This window comes from Nesoenas mayeri (genome assembly GCF_963082525.1).
Source record: "Nesoenas mayeri genome assembly, chromosome: 2".
In the NCBI taxonomy this organism is placed as follows: Eukaryota; Metazoa; Chordata; class Aves; order Columbiformes; family Columbidae; genus Nesoenas; species Nesoenas mayeri.
In genome coordinates this window covers 118,536,458-118,550,931 of record NC_137543.1, presented here as the reverse complement: position 1 = coordinate 118,550,931, position 14,474 = coordinate 118,536,458, and the positions used below count along the sequence as shown (strand labels likewise).

The following is a 14,474-nucleotide window of genomic DNA, read 5'->3' as shown; positions in this document are numbered from 1 at the left end:
CAGAACTTTCATATCTTTTGTGGAATGTGGCTCAGTTTTTAAATTTTCACTCTTAAATATTTTACAGAGCTCTACACATAAATAATTTCTACATTTTGCAGGAATAATGTACTCTTTCCTCATTAGTGGCCTTTGAGGAGGTTGAGGAGGTTATACAAGCAGTTTAATTGTTAACATATGATCTCAGGGTGAACGTCAGTTTTAAGAAACTACCTGAGTATTTAAAGTTAAGGAGGCTGTTTGCCCAAGTGAAAAAGGGCATTAGTGTCAGGAAACAGAATTTATCTTCTGTGTGTTTCAATGCCTCTTAGAAATAAAAAATCTGCAGTATCTTTAAGAGTAAATAAACAGACATAGAGATTCAAAATAAATAAGAACTATTTTTTGCAATAGATTTTACAAACAAATACAATGAAGAACAATTTTATGACATAATTTTACAAAACTATGTGGTCAACCACATGGAATCATGAGTTGAGTACATAGGTCAGAACAGGGATGGCCTATCAAGAATGGGAAGTCCCACAAATATCCAATGCAATGAATTCTTGGAAGTATTTGATAAAATATATCTAACCTTTTTCTTTTTTAAGGTATGAGTATCGATTTGATCACACAAAATCTGATTCTTACACATTTGTGAGCCCTTTCTGTTAATCCAGTGAAGACCTCTGAATATATGCACAAATATAAAACTATTTGTAATAATTAATCATAAAGATAATCCAGGTATATACGGGAGCCACTGAATATCTGGGTGTGGGGCAAACAACACTGAAGTTCAAATTGAGTAAAACTCCTAATTCCATCTCAGTGCCATCTATATTTTTCATAATACTTCAGTATTTGCTTCAGTCAGGTTGAATTCAATGGGATTAGACAATAAGCTCTAGTGTCTTGCTGAATCAGAACACAGGTTTTAGTACAAAGATAAATGTTTAAGGTAATCAAATGAGATTCTCAATAAGCAGAAGAGAATGGAAAGCTACTAACTGCAGAAATCAGATTTCAAACTGAGGAACAGATTTGCAAGTTCTGCCATGGGCTTCACTCACAGTATCATCATTAAAACTTGTAATAATGTAAGATCATTTAGGAAGTATTTCAGCCTTTAGCATTGTGTGCATGTAACAGCATTTATCCTTACAAACAAGCATTTACAGCCCCATTTCCGTCCTTTTTTCTTTGCCAGAGACAACCAGCACTGCGGAATGAAAGATGAGCTACACTCATGGCTACTTCGTTGTATTCCAGCACTGGTAAAACAAATCATTACGATCAAAGGACCAGCCATTTTAATAAACTGTATGCACTGTTGTTACTGTGACTTAGGGCTTTGCTTTGCAGAGAGAGAAGCTATAAAATAGCATAAAAGAGAACTATTTTTTTTAATTGCATGGTTAAGTGTTAACTGTACATATTGTTCATATATATGTATACATAATATCCATGTATTACAGGCACAGCTATATATTTATACACACAAGAGTAAAACTCTAGTTGTGTGTATATCTGTGTGTGTGTCTAGGTATATAGCTTCAGGTAGTTATGTGAGACATTCACAGCACACCTGCACCTATTTATCTTGGGGAAAAATACTTGTTTTATCTATAGATACTAGTCTTCATAGATGTTTCCAGATTATAATAATGGAAACAGACTTGTCAATGTGCACATATATGTGCCTAAGGCACATCCCAGTGCTATTTGGGTGCTGGTTTTTGCCCACACAAGGCATTGTACTGTGAGGCTCACAGGTGCAGTCTCCCTGCTCTTATTGAGATGGTCCAACCTCCTGCAGAGGATGGGAGCTTCTCCCTGTCCATGTGCCTCAGTTTCCTTTTGATGGAAGCCAGGACATGTGAATGGGAGAAGAGGTAGGTCAGACATGGCCAGACCTTATGCTGGGACACAGGGGAAAGGAAACACTCCCCAGTTCCCCAGTTTAGACATAGGCTTCTCTGGCTTAGAAAGCCGTGTTGTTCCATGCTGAGCTTGGAGCAGTTTTGTGGCACAAATGAAGTATTTGGGAAACAGTTGCCATGGAGAACAGGATAGCTTCAAAATTATTATTATAAAACGTACAGAGTTTCATGGCTTTTACAACATCAGATTCTGGTTCACAGATCTGGTATTTCAACCGATGAATGATTTTGCCTTTCCTCATACCTGGGTATTCAACTAGCAAAGACACTGGTCAATCATCTTTGAAAACAGCATTTTCTTGAAGGAATCTCTACTAGGTTCCAAAACAAAAGAGTGGCCAAAACCACTGTTCAGAGTCGGTGAAGATTAGAAGTCCTACACCAGCCATAGTGCCCAGAGAGCTGGGTATAACCTCATCTGCCTTAAGTACACTTGCTAATTCATTATGCTAAACACATAGAGGGAATATACACACATTTGGTACTGATCAACTGATTTTTCAGGATTCTGTCTAGGCTAATATTGCTGGTCATCAGAAACCACTTGATTTGATTTCTGATCCAGAGAACACAACGCTGAAATTACTGAAGAATAAATATGCAATTATACAGAAGTGGGTCCTTTTAATATTAAACACTTCAGTGCCCAATAATTTTTCATCATTTTCATCTGTTTCTCTTTGCTACAAAAAGGTGGAGCAGACTTGCTCAATTTCAAGGTAAAATTATGCCAGTGATATAATTCTTTATATATAAGAAAGCCACTGAAAAAGTTTAAATGGGAATTTATATTTCTCACTTATTGCTTCATGAGGTCATCTTTAAACATTCATGAGCCATTTATCTTAAAACAAATTCTTCTCCATGGAGCTGTCTCCTTATTTTACCAACTATTTTCAATAATAAGTTTTCAATGTGTTTTCCCATTCCCAGTGTTTCAAACAAAATTTTAGAGCCTAATTCTTTAAAACTAATGAATGTTTCTCCTTCCTTTATGATCCATTGCTGTTGTTGCTAAGCCACTGATTATATCACATACAAACTTTATCTTCTCTCTTATGACAAATGTTGTTATAGCCTGAAAGAACTCCACCATATAGATAAAGTATTAAGTCTTTTGAGGAGGTGAACAGCTCTTCCATTTCCCATACTATTATCAGATTGGCCTGTGCCTTCAGGACTGCAGCATTTCTACAATCAGGATAATAATCAAAGTCTATTTCTCATTCTCTGAATATTGCTGATGAAAGAATGAATCCTATTCTTTCACGCTTAACTGCGCAGAACTGCACTATTCATTTAACTGTTCCAGAAATCTCTGAACCATACTGATAAATGGGCTTTTGGATGAGCCAGGATTATTCCACTGTATCAAGGGATGTGAGGCGGCATTTAATTTGGAGCATTAATTACCGAGGGATATGTTATGTTAGGCTGATATATACAGAAACCTGGATTATGAGAAGATTTGGCTTGATCGACAGAAGTAACTAGAATATATAAAAGCAAATTTTGGATTTGAGTGTAATGCCTATATATGTTACTTGCCAATCCAGCTCCTCCCAAATTACAAATAAATTTAAATGTTGCTAATTACAGAAGTATTTTAAGTAATACCTATAGACGTTTTTTTAACAAATATAAAAAAGCAGTCTTTTGGTATGTAAGTGTAGCAAAAGTACTTAGCATTCAACAGCTGTGATACAGGAATGCAGAAAGCATTGCAAACAACATATTTTACTTTATTCCAACTATTCTTTCATTTGATGTAAATACATTGATCCCAAGACCTGAAGAAAACCACTCCATTTCCCTTGGTTTGGGTTGAAATCAGCCAGTTCTGCCCATTACAGATAATTGACAGGTACAAACTATAAAACTTCAGATAAGAGCACTGCCATCTTTGTAGGCTAACATTTCTACCTTACTAAAGACATGCCCCTATGCAAATTACAACACTCTGACTCTAAATCACTCTTTAGGTTCAGCAGGTCCCTCTGTTTTCACTTCTATCTCATTTTAATGTGGTAACAGGTATCTTAGTCCAGTATGTGAAGCACAACTGGGCTCACTGGAGCAGTTATAGATCTGTGCCACATCTCAGATTTTTAACTGAATTTGAAACTCTATATACAGAAGATTTGCTTTATAGGTCATATATGGTCGTAAGTCTCAAGGTGACAACTAAACACAAAAAGAACATTGTGGATTAAGAACCTGTAGACTATTTCGTGCAAAGGTTTGCTTCTTGTAATTTCTTTCCCGCTTTAGAGAAATTATAAGTTTTCATTTCCAGTTTGGTGGATTCAAAATGTGCAAGTATAAATAAAAGATCCTCAGTTGACATTTTGATCAGAAAGCACTGACCATGTTGAATTACATTGCTCATGGAAAGGTATTTATAGTGTCACTTGAGAGCATGTATAGGTCAAACACCCACCAGAAAGGTGACATTTCCCTGGGAAAAGAAGTTCTGGCTTTTGTTCAGCTCAAGTCCGTAGCTCATACAACTTTAGTTGTGCTGATTAGCACGAATAGGCCTTTTCTGCAGCACAATAGAACTGAATGATGCTGATGGTTTCATTTAAAAAATGAATCGCCACTATTTTTTGTACTGATTGGAATATGCTATATTGAGAGGAGAATCCTGATTTAGGATTAATATCTCCAAAAAGGAGGGTCTATGCCACTTAACTTTCATTTTCTTAAAAAATATACCTTAACTGATAACATAGAAGAATCTGTGTGTATAAACTAGCCCTTTTCATGTCTTTCCTGATTTTGAAGCATATTAATATACTGAATTATTGCTAGTAATTATTAAATTATGGGATAATCACTGAGGAATTATCAGCTCACAATAAAATATTGATTTTCTGAGATTCACTGACTAAGTTTGACCATCAAATTCTTACCGAATTTGTATCAGGGCAGTATTTTTCTCATTCTTCTTTGATAAGACATTTCACTACCATGCAAATGGAAGTGCCTTTGAGCAGGCTAATTGGTATATGCAATATGTAACATGCAAACCACAGTGTTAAGTCACTCCACAATTCATACAGCAAGTATAATGCAAATTTGACTAAAAATACCATTGTTGTTTTTGAGATCTGACATTTACATATGGCAGTGACGGGTGGATGTATATTACATGTGAAAAGATTAGAAAGACTAACTATGTAAGATACTATGCCTCACCAACAAAGAACATTTAAAGAAAATGCACTTGGTAATTAGATTAATAATGGGCAATTAATTGGACAGAAGAAGGCAGCCTACTTGAGAGCAACTAAAGTACATAATGTAATCAAAGCATATTTAGCCCAATTACCTGCATTTGTTTATTTATTTAAAGGCATGTTGTGTGCAAACATTAATGCTATCTTTTCATATTTATCTTAGAAGAGGTCAGGAGAACACTGCAAAAGACTACACATTTACTTCTAATAACAGACACAGTCACTAAGCAGTTCAGGCAACTACAAATTCAGTTTCAAACACAAAATCTCAGGAATGTTTTTCTGTAGGATGGGACAGAACCAGACTCCCAAGTGTACCAGAAAGGATGCAATCAGCATCTGCAAAACAGGCTTCAAGTTTAACACAAATGAAACATCCACTCAAACATGCACTTTTGGCATGTGAATACAAACCTGAAACTTAACACACATATCTGCCCAATGGCCAAGGACCAAGCTTTTCATTACCCTGAAGCTAATCTGAACCCACTGTCACTCTGAAAAGCGTGTTAAGGTAGACTAATCTTCCTGACACGCAGTCATTTCTCTTGAGTGAGTAAACATGAAGCGACTGCAGCCGGCAGCAGGCAGCCATTGATTTCACACTGTGAAAACACTTTCTAAAGACAACTCGGTTATCAAATGTGGTTATTTACCTGTCATAGTCTTGGCAAATCTCCCCAACAGCTACCAATGCTTTCAAGTACTCGTTGGGTTGATAGGGGTGGATGTAGTGCAGCGAGCAGCTGTTCCTAGGATCACCATTTGAGGCGGTGAAATCTATAGCTACCTGGAAAAAGACGAAAAGTTAATGTATTGTGGAGCTCTTCTGGACATAAGCATACCTACAGCAACCATGTGTCTTTACTAGAAAGGGTCTTCTGCAGAGATTGCAGCCTTAAAGCAAAGGTTGATTTTACAGCCTACTTCATGAAATTTGAATTACGATAGTATTGATAAAGATGTCTAAAAGTAAATGACAGTTTATAAAATGAGATAATAAAACTAAAATGGCATTATTATTTTAAATGGAAAATTATTTTCTAATACAGATGAAATCAAATTAACTATCTCTAGGTTCTCACACTTAATTAAATTATTCCAGCTCAGATATGTTCAAGACATAAAAGCTGTGCAGCAAAAATGTCCTGAGAGAGTTAGAAGTCCTACTAAAACTATAAATTTAAACTAGAGTTAGCGACATTTCTTAGCTGTTTTAAACCTTACTGTGGCTGTAGTAATAGTAGTGGATACTGCCTATCTGGTATTTCTTATCTTCAAAACATATAAGCATTTAATAATTACCTCTCTCAGCTTTGTAGATGATAGCAAGATTAAAAGTGAGCTGCAGGGTAAAACTAAAACTTGAATCCTGCAAAGATTTTTGAGTTGAAAAGGCTTAGAGAAGATTGTGAGAAGCATTCAATGCAAAAGCAAATAGTAATGAATCCTCTTAAAAATCACTTCTCCATTTTAAAATGCTCTCTGAAGGTCTCACTGAATATATATTCTTGCATGCATCTTCCTGTGATATGACTGTCATGGACCAGAAAGCCCTCATCTGAATTTTTGATGCTGCTTCCTAGAAATTCCTAAAAGGAGCAAAAAGAAAACCAAAGGGTCTCAAAAAGGGAACGAAGCCATTTATAAACTTCCTTCTGATTTTTGTCCTTCCTCCAAAAAAGCTAACTGTTGGCTGAAGAAAAATATTTTTCACAGGGCTTCAGTTAGCTAGAAATCCTTTCAACACCTTGATCAACCAAGAACCCCTCCTGCATCCCACCACATTTCAGTCAGGAGATAGGAGCTTGATTTAGATTGCAAATAAAGTAATCCTTCACCTCTGCTTCCCTGATCTCTGCTCATACACTGAAGCAAGTGAGTCTGTTTTCTACATAAATATTTTTTTCTGAAAATGATAGCTTGATTTAACTTGAATAAATTAATGAGATACATCTCATGTTCTCACTTGCATAAGAACATTAGTGGTTTGCAAAACCTAAGGTAAATTCATAGATACTTGTATGGACTAGCTGAGATTAGGGACATGGACTTTTAAAGAAAATTTGCCAAGTTATGCATATGTTCTTAAAAAGATGCACATTTTCTCTGATATTAATTTAACTTCAGGTTTTTGTTCTGATTATAGAAACTGCAAAAATTTCACTGTATATGGAAACAGAGGGCATTCTTATAAAATTGTTAAAAGTGGGTGTTTTCACTGATAACCCCAAAACAGACATGAATGAGGCTGGTATGACATACCAGACAGAACTGGATAAATCTTCCTTTGTGTCTGTTAGCCCTGGCTAAATGCTTTTTAAGTAAAAACAAAAGCACACAGTAGGAATAAGCAGTAGGTTTCATGAGTTTGGAAAAAAATCTGTGGCTAGTGTTCAGGAAAGAAAAACCCCTCCTCAAAACAAACTTCTTTTTTGGAAATGGTCCTTGTAGTAGATATCTGCTGATAAGCAAAAAATATAACAATTTTCTACAGTGAAGCCTTCATGAAAATTTGTACTCGGATGCACTTTATTTGACTTTGATCCAAATCTCTGATTCCTGAGGGGAGGACTTTTAAGAAAGATGTTTGCATTCACTTGCCAAAATTTCAAAATATCAACGCAGAGCTCTGCTCTTTTAGCATTACCTGGCAGTACCAGGATCTTGTGCAAATTAGTAGGATCAGGATTTGTAAAACTAACACATCACAGAAACTAGGCCAATATCACAATGGAGCTAATTTTGCGAGCAGCAAGTAGGAATATTTCTTACATCATATGTACATTTGATTTTTATCAGTGTATCTTTAAATGTATCCGTTCAAATGCGCCAGTCATTTTCCCACAGCTAAATAAGAACACAACATAGCAATAAGTACACTCCTAGTACTCTTTTTTAACTCAGCCTTGTAAAAGGGCGATTTTCATTGCACTGAAAACATCCTACATAGCCTGAACCTCCTGACTGATCTGCAACAAACCAGCCTGTCCAATATCGTGACCTGCCTAAGAGAGAATCTGTCCAATATATCTTTCTATTACACTTCCTTTTATGCGTGTTACACATCCTTTCTGCTGTATTTCCTAAAGTGATGAAAATGTCTTCTGACTACAGACCCATTTGCACTGCCAACTTTTGAACATTTCTTCTGCAGCAGGGAACATGGTCTGATAAGATACAGCATTTTGCACTAAGCCATGCATAGAAAAAGCAGGTTGGAATCAGCACTATTGATCTCTACAGATGAAAGCTTCTTAATAAATGGTTTTAAAGTGAAGGAAAAGTTTACCTTCGTTTTTTTCAGAGACATTCTTTCTAACTACAAACTATGTTCCTACAATAGATGTAGAAAGTATCCCAAGAACACACAGCATGATGTTACCAAAGCCTTCATTAGTGCCTTAAATTATCAGGTACATCATACTACAGCTTTTTGTTATCAAATGTATGCTTAGCATCCCCGTTTCCCTCCCTCAGCAAGTGCCCTTTCAAATTGCAGTTGTATCGTTCTGCCTGTACACAGCATGAACTCAATAGAAATGTCATTAAGACAACAACAATACACGCACCAGAAGAGTTTCAAATAATTCCAGATCCTTTCCAGTTAAAATAAAATGGAAATCTGGGAAGGTGGAAGGAATAGGCATCCTCTGTTTCAGTGGTCTGAATTAACCAGGACTGTGTGAAAAGGAGATTACATGATGTATGCAGAAAGCAAGGCAGCATTGAATATCTCCCCTGTAGGCAGCATCCTTTTGCTTCAGTGCCTACTGGAGAATCTCTAATACATGTCTGGAAACAGCAACACGTCCCACAAGCAGTCACCACAGGAGGAAGTACAATATGCAACCAGTCAGCTTGTTAGGATATTTAAGTAGAACCATTATGCATGAACAGAGCTATGGGCATAGAGACATCCACAATGGCTTCCCCCAGGTTCATGTAGGTTGAAAACTGACAGTGATGAGTTTACACAATTCTGCAGCTGGTGGATTTACCATTGAGGTCAGCAGTAATTTAGGGATCTCTGTGCTTACCAGTGTAATGGATCTTTAATTTCCTTTATGTCCTCACTGCCTGTCCTTGCAGATGAATTTACCTAAGGTTCCTATTATCAATAGTTTTGTTTCATTTCAGCAAAATGAAATATTAAAATAGTAAAATACAATAGAAGCAATACTTTCCATTTTAGCACATTTTAACACAGCAGTTTTCAACTTGTGGTTCACAGCCTACTAATAGGAAATCTGCAACAAGCAAGTAAAAGGCAAGCAAATTGCCATGACCCCTCAGTGTGCTATGTAAGGACTTGCTCTTCCATTGGAAAACATTTAGGAGGAATCAAAAAGAGTTTGAAAAACACAGCTGTAACATAAAAATGTGCACATCCCTAGACACTTTCTAATGGTTATCGTGCTCCTGTGCTTGTGCTAGAGTTGTGGGAAATGCATATTAACCAGTCTTTGCATGTGCTTAAGCACCTGTGCTGATTTACAAAGGGCTTTTATGTACTACATTAAGACACTACTGTCTTTCTGCTAATGACCTTGAACACAGTTGATAATTGAGTTTCTTCAGTCATATTTTTAGGGAACAAATGTCAGGAGACATAAATTAAAGGGGTTTTGAGGGATCGCTGAGCTTCAGGTTTAGAGAAGAAATGGGCACTCCAGGCATGTGGGGATACCAGAAGAAGAAGACAGGTGAGGGCAGAAAGGTGATCACACAGGATGCTTTGCTTGAGAGGAGACAACTATGAGGATCTTTGTCCACTACAGTAGGTATTTCCTTCAAAACCAGAGTCCTCAGTTTTGGGTGTTATCCAATGAGTTTGTGAGGTGTACCGGCCAAGTGGATGCTTTACACCTCAAAATCTGATTTATGCACAAGAAGACAATCCACTACTGACTATAGCTGTTGCTGGAAGTTTTTTTGGGGATAAAAAAAAAATTTCTCTTTTGTTAAATCTTTTTGGAAAATGAAGTCTTGTCTATAAAAAGTGGAATGGAACATATCAGTAGCATCCAGTGTCTGATATTTGATAACTGGGAACATAAAGAGGGCAGGGTGCTATAGGAAAAAGATCTCCAGAAGACTATTACCTTTGAGCAATAGACTTTACCCCTGTAACTAGCATGAAAAGTCACATAAACCAGACCGGAACTCTGCCACAATCTGTATTCCAATGGGAAATATATCTATATTACTGTCATTTATCTCCTAGATTCAAATTACAAAAACCAACCAACCAAACAAAATAAACCACACACACACACAAAAACAACAGCAAAAAAACCCCACAACAGCAAGAAAAAAACACTGAACTAAAAAGCTCAAAAGCACACAGCATTAAATGTTTCTAAAATATTATTATTTGGAAATGCAAAATATTGTATTTGTGTTTATGGAGAGCTCTGCAAATCATTTTATCCCTTGTTCCTTGAACAGAATAGCTTCTGAATTTGCTCTAAATTACAACCTCATCTCCCCGTAGTACCATCTTACTGTTGGTAGCTACAGCTGAGGTATGAAACATCAGCATCTACCCCAGACTGACAGAGGGAGGTCCCTGGCTGGACTGTCGCTCTGCACTTTCTTTATGGCACCATTACGGGGCAAAAACTTGCGTGAATGGAGGACTCATTCTGGAAGGGAAGACTGGCCCATAGGATTGATGAATAGGCCATCTAATATTCAAGTAGTTAAAGGCAGATGAGATGAAATCCCCCTTGGGACATGGGGAATTTATTTGAAATTGTTGTGAACAAGCTGAGGCTCAAAAGCCAAAGGCCAGTCAGCATTGTCACAGGGGCTAGTTCAGTTCTCCAGTTTTTGGGACTGGGTGTAGCTCAGATGGTATCGGTGGGACTACACCAGCTTAGCATCTCACCCTTGCATGTGGTTGTCTTTAATTCTGCAACATGATTGTCATTGCTGCAAAATGTAAATCAGCATGTACAAGAAAAATCTTACTGCATTAGCATAGTTTTTTTTTTCTGGGTTTATTACATTTTGCAAGAAGACCTTAATAATTTACCAAGGAATGGCATGTGAGAGTAATTTCTCTGTGAAAGCAATGAATCAATATCTAAGCGAAATCCCTTTATTTAAAACTACTTAGAGAAGTAAGACACTTACTGTAAATTGTATTTGGCAGCCTCCCATGATATAATCTAAGAAAGAATGCATCTTGTGGATCTGCAGACAAGAAAGCAAGACATTCAAATCAGTTGCGTACCACTCAAACATCAGAAAACTGCCTGGAAAAAGTAAATTGGAAGGTGGGAAAGGATCAACTGAAAACAAGGTAAAGGAAGAAATTGTTAAATATAGTTTGAGGCAGAATTACAAATGTAAACAGAGAAAATAGCAAAATTCTAAAACTACAGAAAGCAAAATTCCCATCAAAAGTAGAACCAAGCTCTGCTCCTTCTCAGAGGGAAGCCAGTAGAAATTTTGCTATTGGTTTAGGAGGAACAAGAGCAATTTTGTAGAAATGATGGAAGGATTAGAAGGGAAACACCAAAGAGGCCAAGATGTAAGAGTTTAGTACTGCCTACTCCATTGTATAACAGCAGGGAGAGCACAAGAGAAATGAAAGAGGAGAGTTTGGGACAGTCAGATTACTTTTGGGATTCAGTTTCTTGTCTTTTACTTTTTTGTAATACATCAGTTTCCATCATCATTCTACAGGGAGTTCCACTTTTTTGTCTACACTTCCAATCACCATTAAAATATATTGCTGAGAGCTTAGTAAAGAAACAGTCAAAGAACGGAAGACATACTCACCTTGCACTGGTTGAGGATGACGATGCCTGAGTTCTTGTAATTCTTCTTCTTTGCTTTGTACTTGGGGTTAATGCATTCCCATTGTACCTGTGAAAAATAGCAGTCACTGCTTGAAGCGAAATTTATGTACAAATTGAATAATTAACAAAAGTGGCACTCTCCGATTTCCACAGTTGACTGAATCCTAGCAAATAATTGTGCACACAGCAAAAAAAATGAAAACCACTGACTACACAGAGAATGATCTTAATAGAAAAAGGCCGAGGGCAAACATCTCTCTTGAAACATATATGTATGGACGCAGCACTGAGAGATATCCAGATTTCTGTGTTGTATTCTGGTCTTGTAGGTCCAGGTGTTACATAAGCAAGATTGAGAATCTTTTGAGATCGTTTAAGAGGAGAAAAAAAAAGAGGGAAATTAATGCAAATGAAAATACTGGAGGGAGCAACTCGATGCATTATATTAACTACAAAACTGCCTACGCAGTCACATGAGTGCTTTGTACTAAACTCTTGAGTAGAGAAATTCTGATCAGAGAATCATCTCACTCTCTCTTGAAAGACAGCAATAGCTTTCTCTTTAAGTCTGATAGCAAAATTAAAAGTTAAGATAATCACTAAAAAATTACACCAAGATACAGTTAACTAATTACTGATAAATTTGAAAATTATCCTTAAGAATATATTACACTGCCTTTTTGAAAATATTCTGATTATTTTTATTTTAAAATAGCGAATTTTAAAGCAAAATAATTCTGCTTTGTTACTGAAATAATTTGTCTTGTTCCCATCATAATATCTCCCAGAGTCTTATGGATTTCTGCTTTCCTCTGTTTTCAGGCAGATTAATAAGGCCAAGGTTTCAGACCCTGATGTCTAATGACTATGTGTTATTCATGCCTCTTATTGCAGGAATAAAATATATATTTGTACACATAAATATCTATTGGCATTTGTAAATTCAGCTTTGTATAGGTAATGTCTTATTAAATATGGTTAAGAACAGTGCTATTTTCTTTCAGGGTGTTGTTTGCAAGTGCTGGGAGAAAACATGAGAGCTGCTAATGTTATGTTGCATAACATAAAGAATACATCTCCAAAGGGAACAATGATGGTCTATTATTTAAAAATCCCTATTATGACATTTTCAAATGAAATAGATCTGTCTTAAGTGTTACAACATTTGTCTATAGCAAAGGCCTTCATATAGGGTCTGTCTGAGCAAAGTGTTTGAGCATGTAAGATCATTTTTACCTTATAAACAGCCCCCGCTATTTGATTTAGTTTCAAACCATTGCCTAACAGCAATTATTTGGATGTCTATGAAGTATTTCACACTTAGAGCTTTTGTCAAATGTCAAAAAAGGGAAGGCAAAACATATGGCTTTGGAGCAATATGAGACCTTTTCTGCACAGGAGAGAAGTACTTTCATCAGTGTTACTGCAGACAAGTGACAGAATGAAGAATGGGAAAAGACAAAAAAATGTTCCAACTGCAGGAAGCACATCTGCTTGCTCTCCCAGTTAGCCTACAGCTCAATTATTTGTGTTGTGAAATGAATTTTCCAGCTGAGAAGACAGGCAGCCACAGGTCCACATGTTCAGGGGAAATCCTCCATGAACGTTTTTTCTTCACTTAGGAGCAGCAGTTGGGCTTAAAAAACAAAAGCCCTTCTCTTAAAGAGAGCACTCTGTGACATAACACCAGAGCGCAATAAGCTTATATTTGGGAAGCCATCTGACAGCAAGGCAAATGCACTTTCCACTTGTATCTTGATACGTTGCTGTCTGGCAAAATGGTTTACCATACAGTTGTCTCTATACTTTATTGGAAGCATTTCGACAGAGAAATTGTGCTGTCTGTATATTATGAAGAAACCGTAATATATTGAATAGGGAGAAAAAATAGCAGTCAGGATTTCTGTTCCTCTCTTTGACACTGAACTGCACTGGAGAGACCCCATTACCTTCTCCTGAAGGTCCAAGGTGCGCTTCCTTAATTTTATTATCCTCCATTTTAGTGGTCATGTTTAAACAAGGCCCGACCCATATGAACTCATACACTATGCACATAATTCCTCTCCTTGGGAAAAGGATTATTTAAGCCTGATAAACATAATGTTCATGTAATTGACTTCTGGAAGAAGTTTCCACAATATAAGGACCAAAGTGGCATAAAACACTATTTCAGGGGAAGAAAAATCTGTCCCTGTGGCCAGCCTCCCAGCTTCTCTGTGCTAACTGTAACATGCAATGAGGAATGTTCACCTACCTTTGCAAGGCATTTTGAGATGTACAGATAACAATTCTCCACAACTATCTAAAGCTTATTAAAACATTCAACGTGCAAGTCACTAACATATCATTGGCTGATGTGGATAATAAAACAAAAGTTAGTAGGAAAACAGAAAGCAGGAAAAGAGAAAGAACAATTTTGCACGTATCAAATCAGTTGATATGATAGTATAAAGAAGGGAATAGGAGAGGAGGGAGAAGTCCTTTCCTAATTCATA

The 14,474-nt window shown here is 36.7% G+C and overlaps 1 protein-coding gene across 1 annotated transcript in view; it reads right to left on the bottom strand.

The window, feature by feature from the left end:
• The window catches only part of CPNE4 (copine 4), a gene marked incomplete at both ends in the record, with an annotated part of 195,749 nt that overhangs the window by 34,801 nt on the left and 146,474 nt on the right, over nt 1-14,474 (bottom strand). The window contains 3 exons of the mRNA XM_080338586.1: nt 5,824-5,957; nt 11,309-11,368; nt 11,960-12,046. Coding sequence (XP_080194712.1) covers nt 5,824-5,957; nt 11,309-11,368; nt 11,960-12,046 — 281 coding nt within the window. The remainder of the gene's footprint in view (nt 1-5,823; nt 5,958-11,308; nt 11,369-11,959; nt 12,047-14,474) is intronic.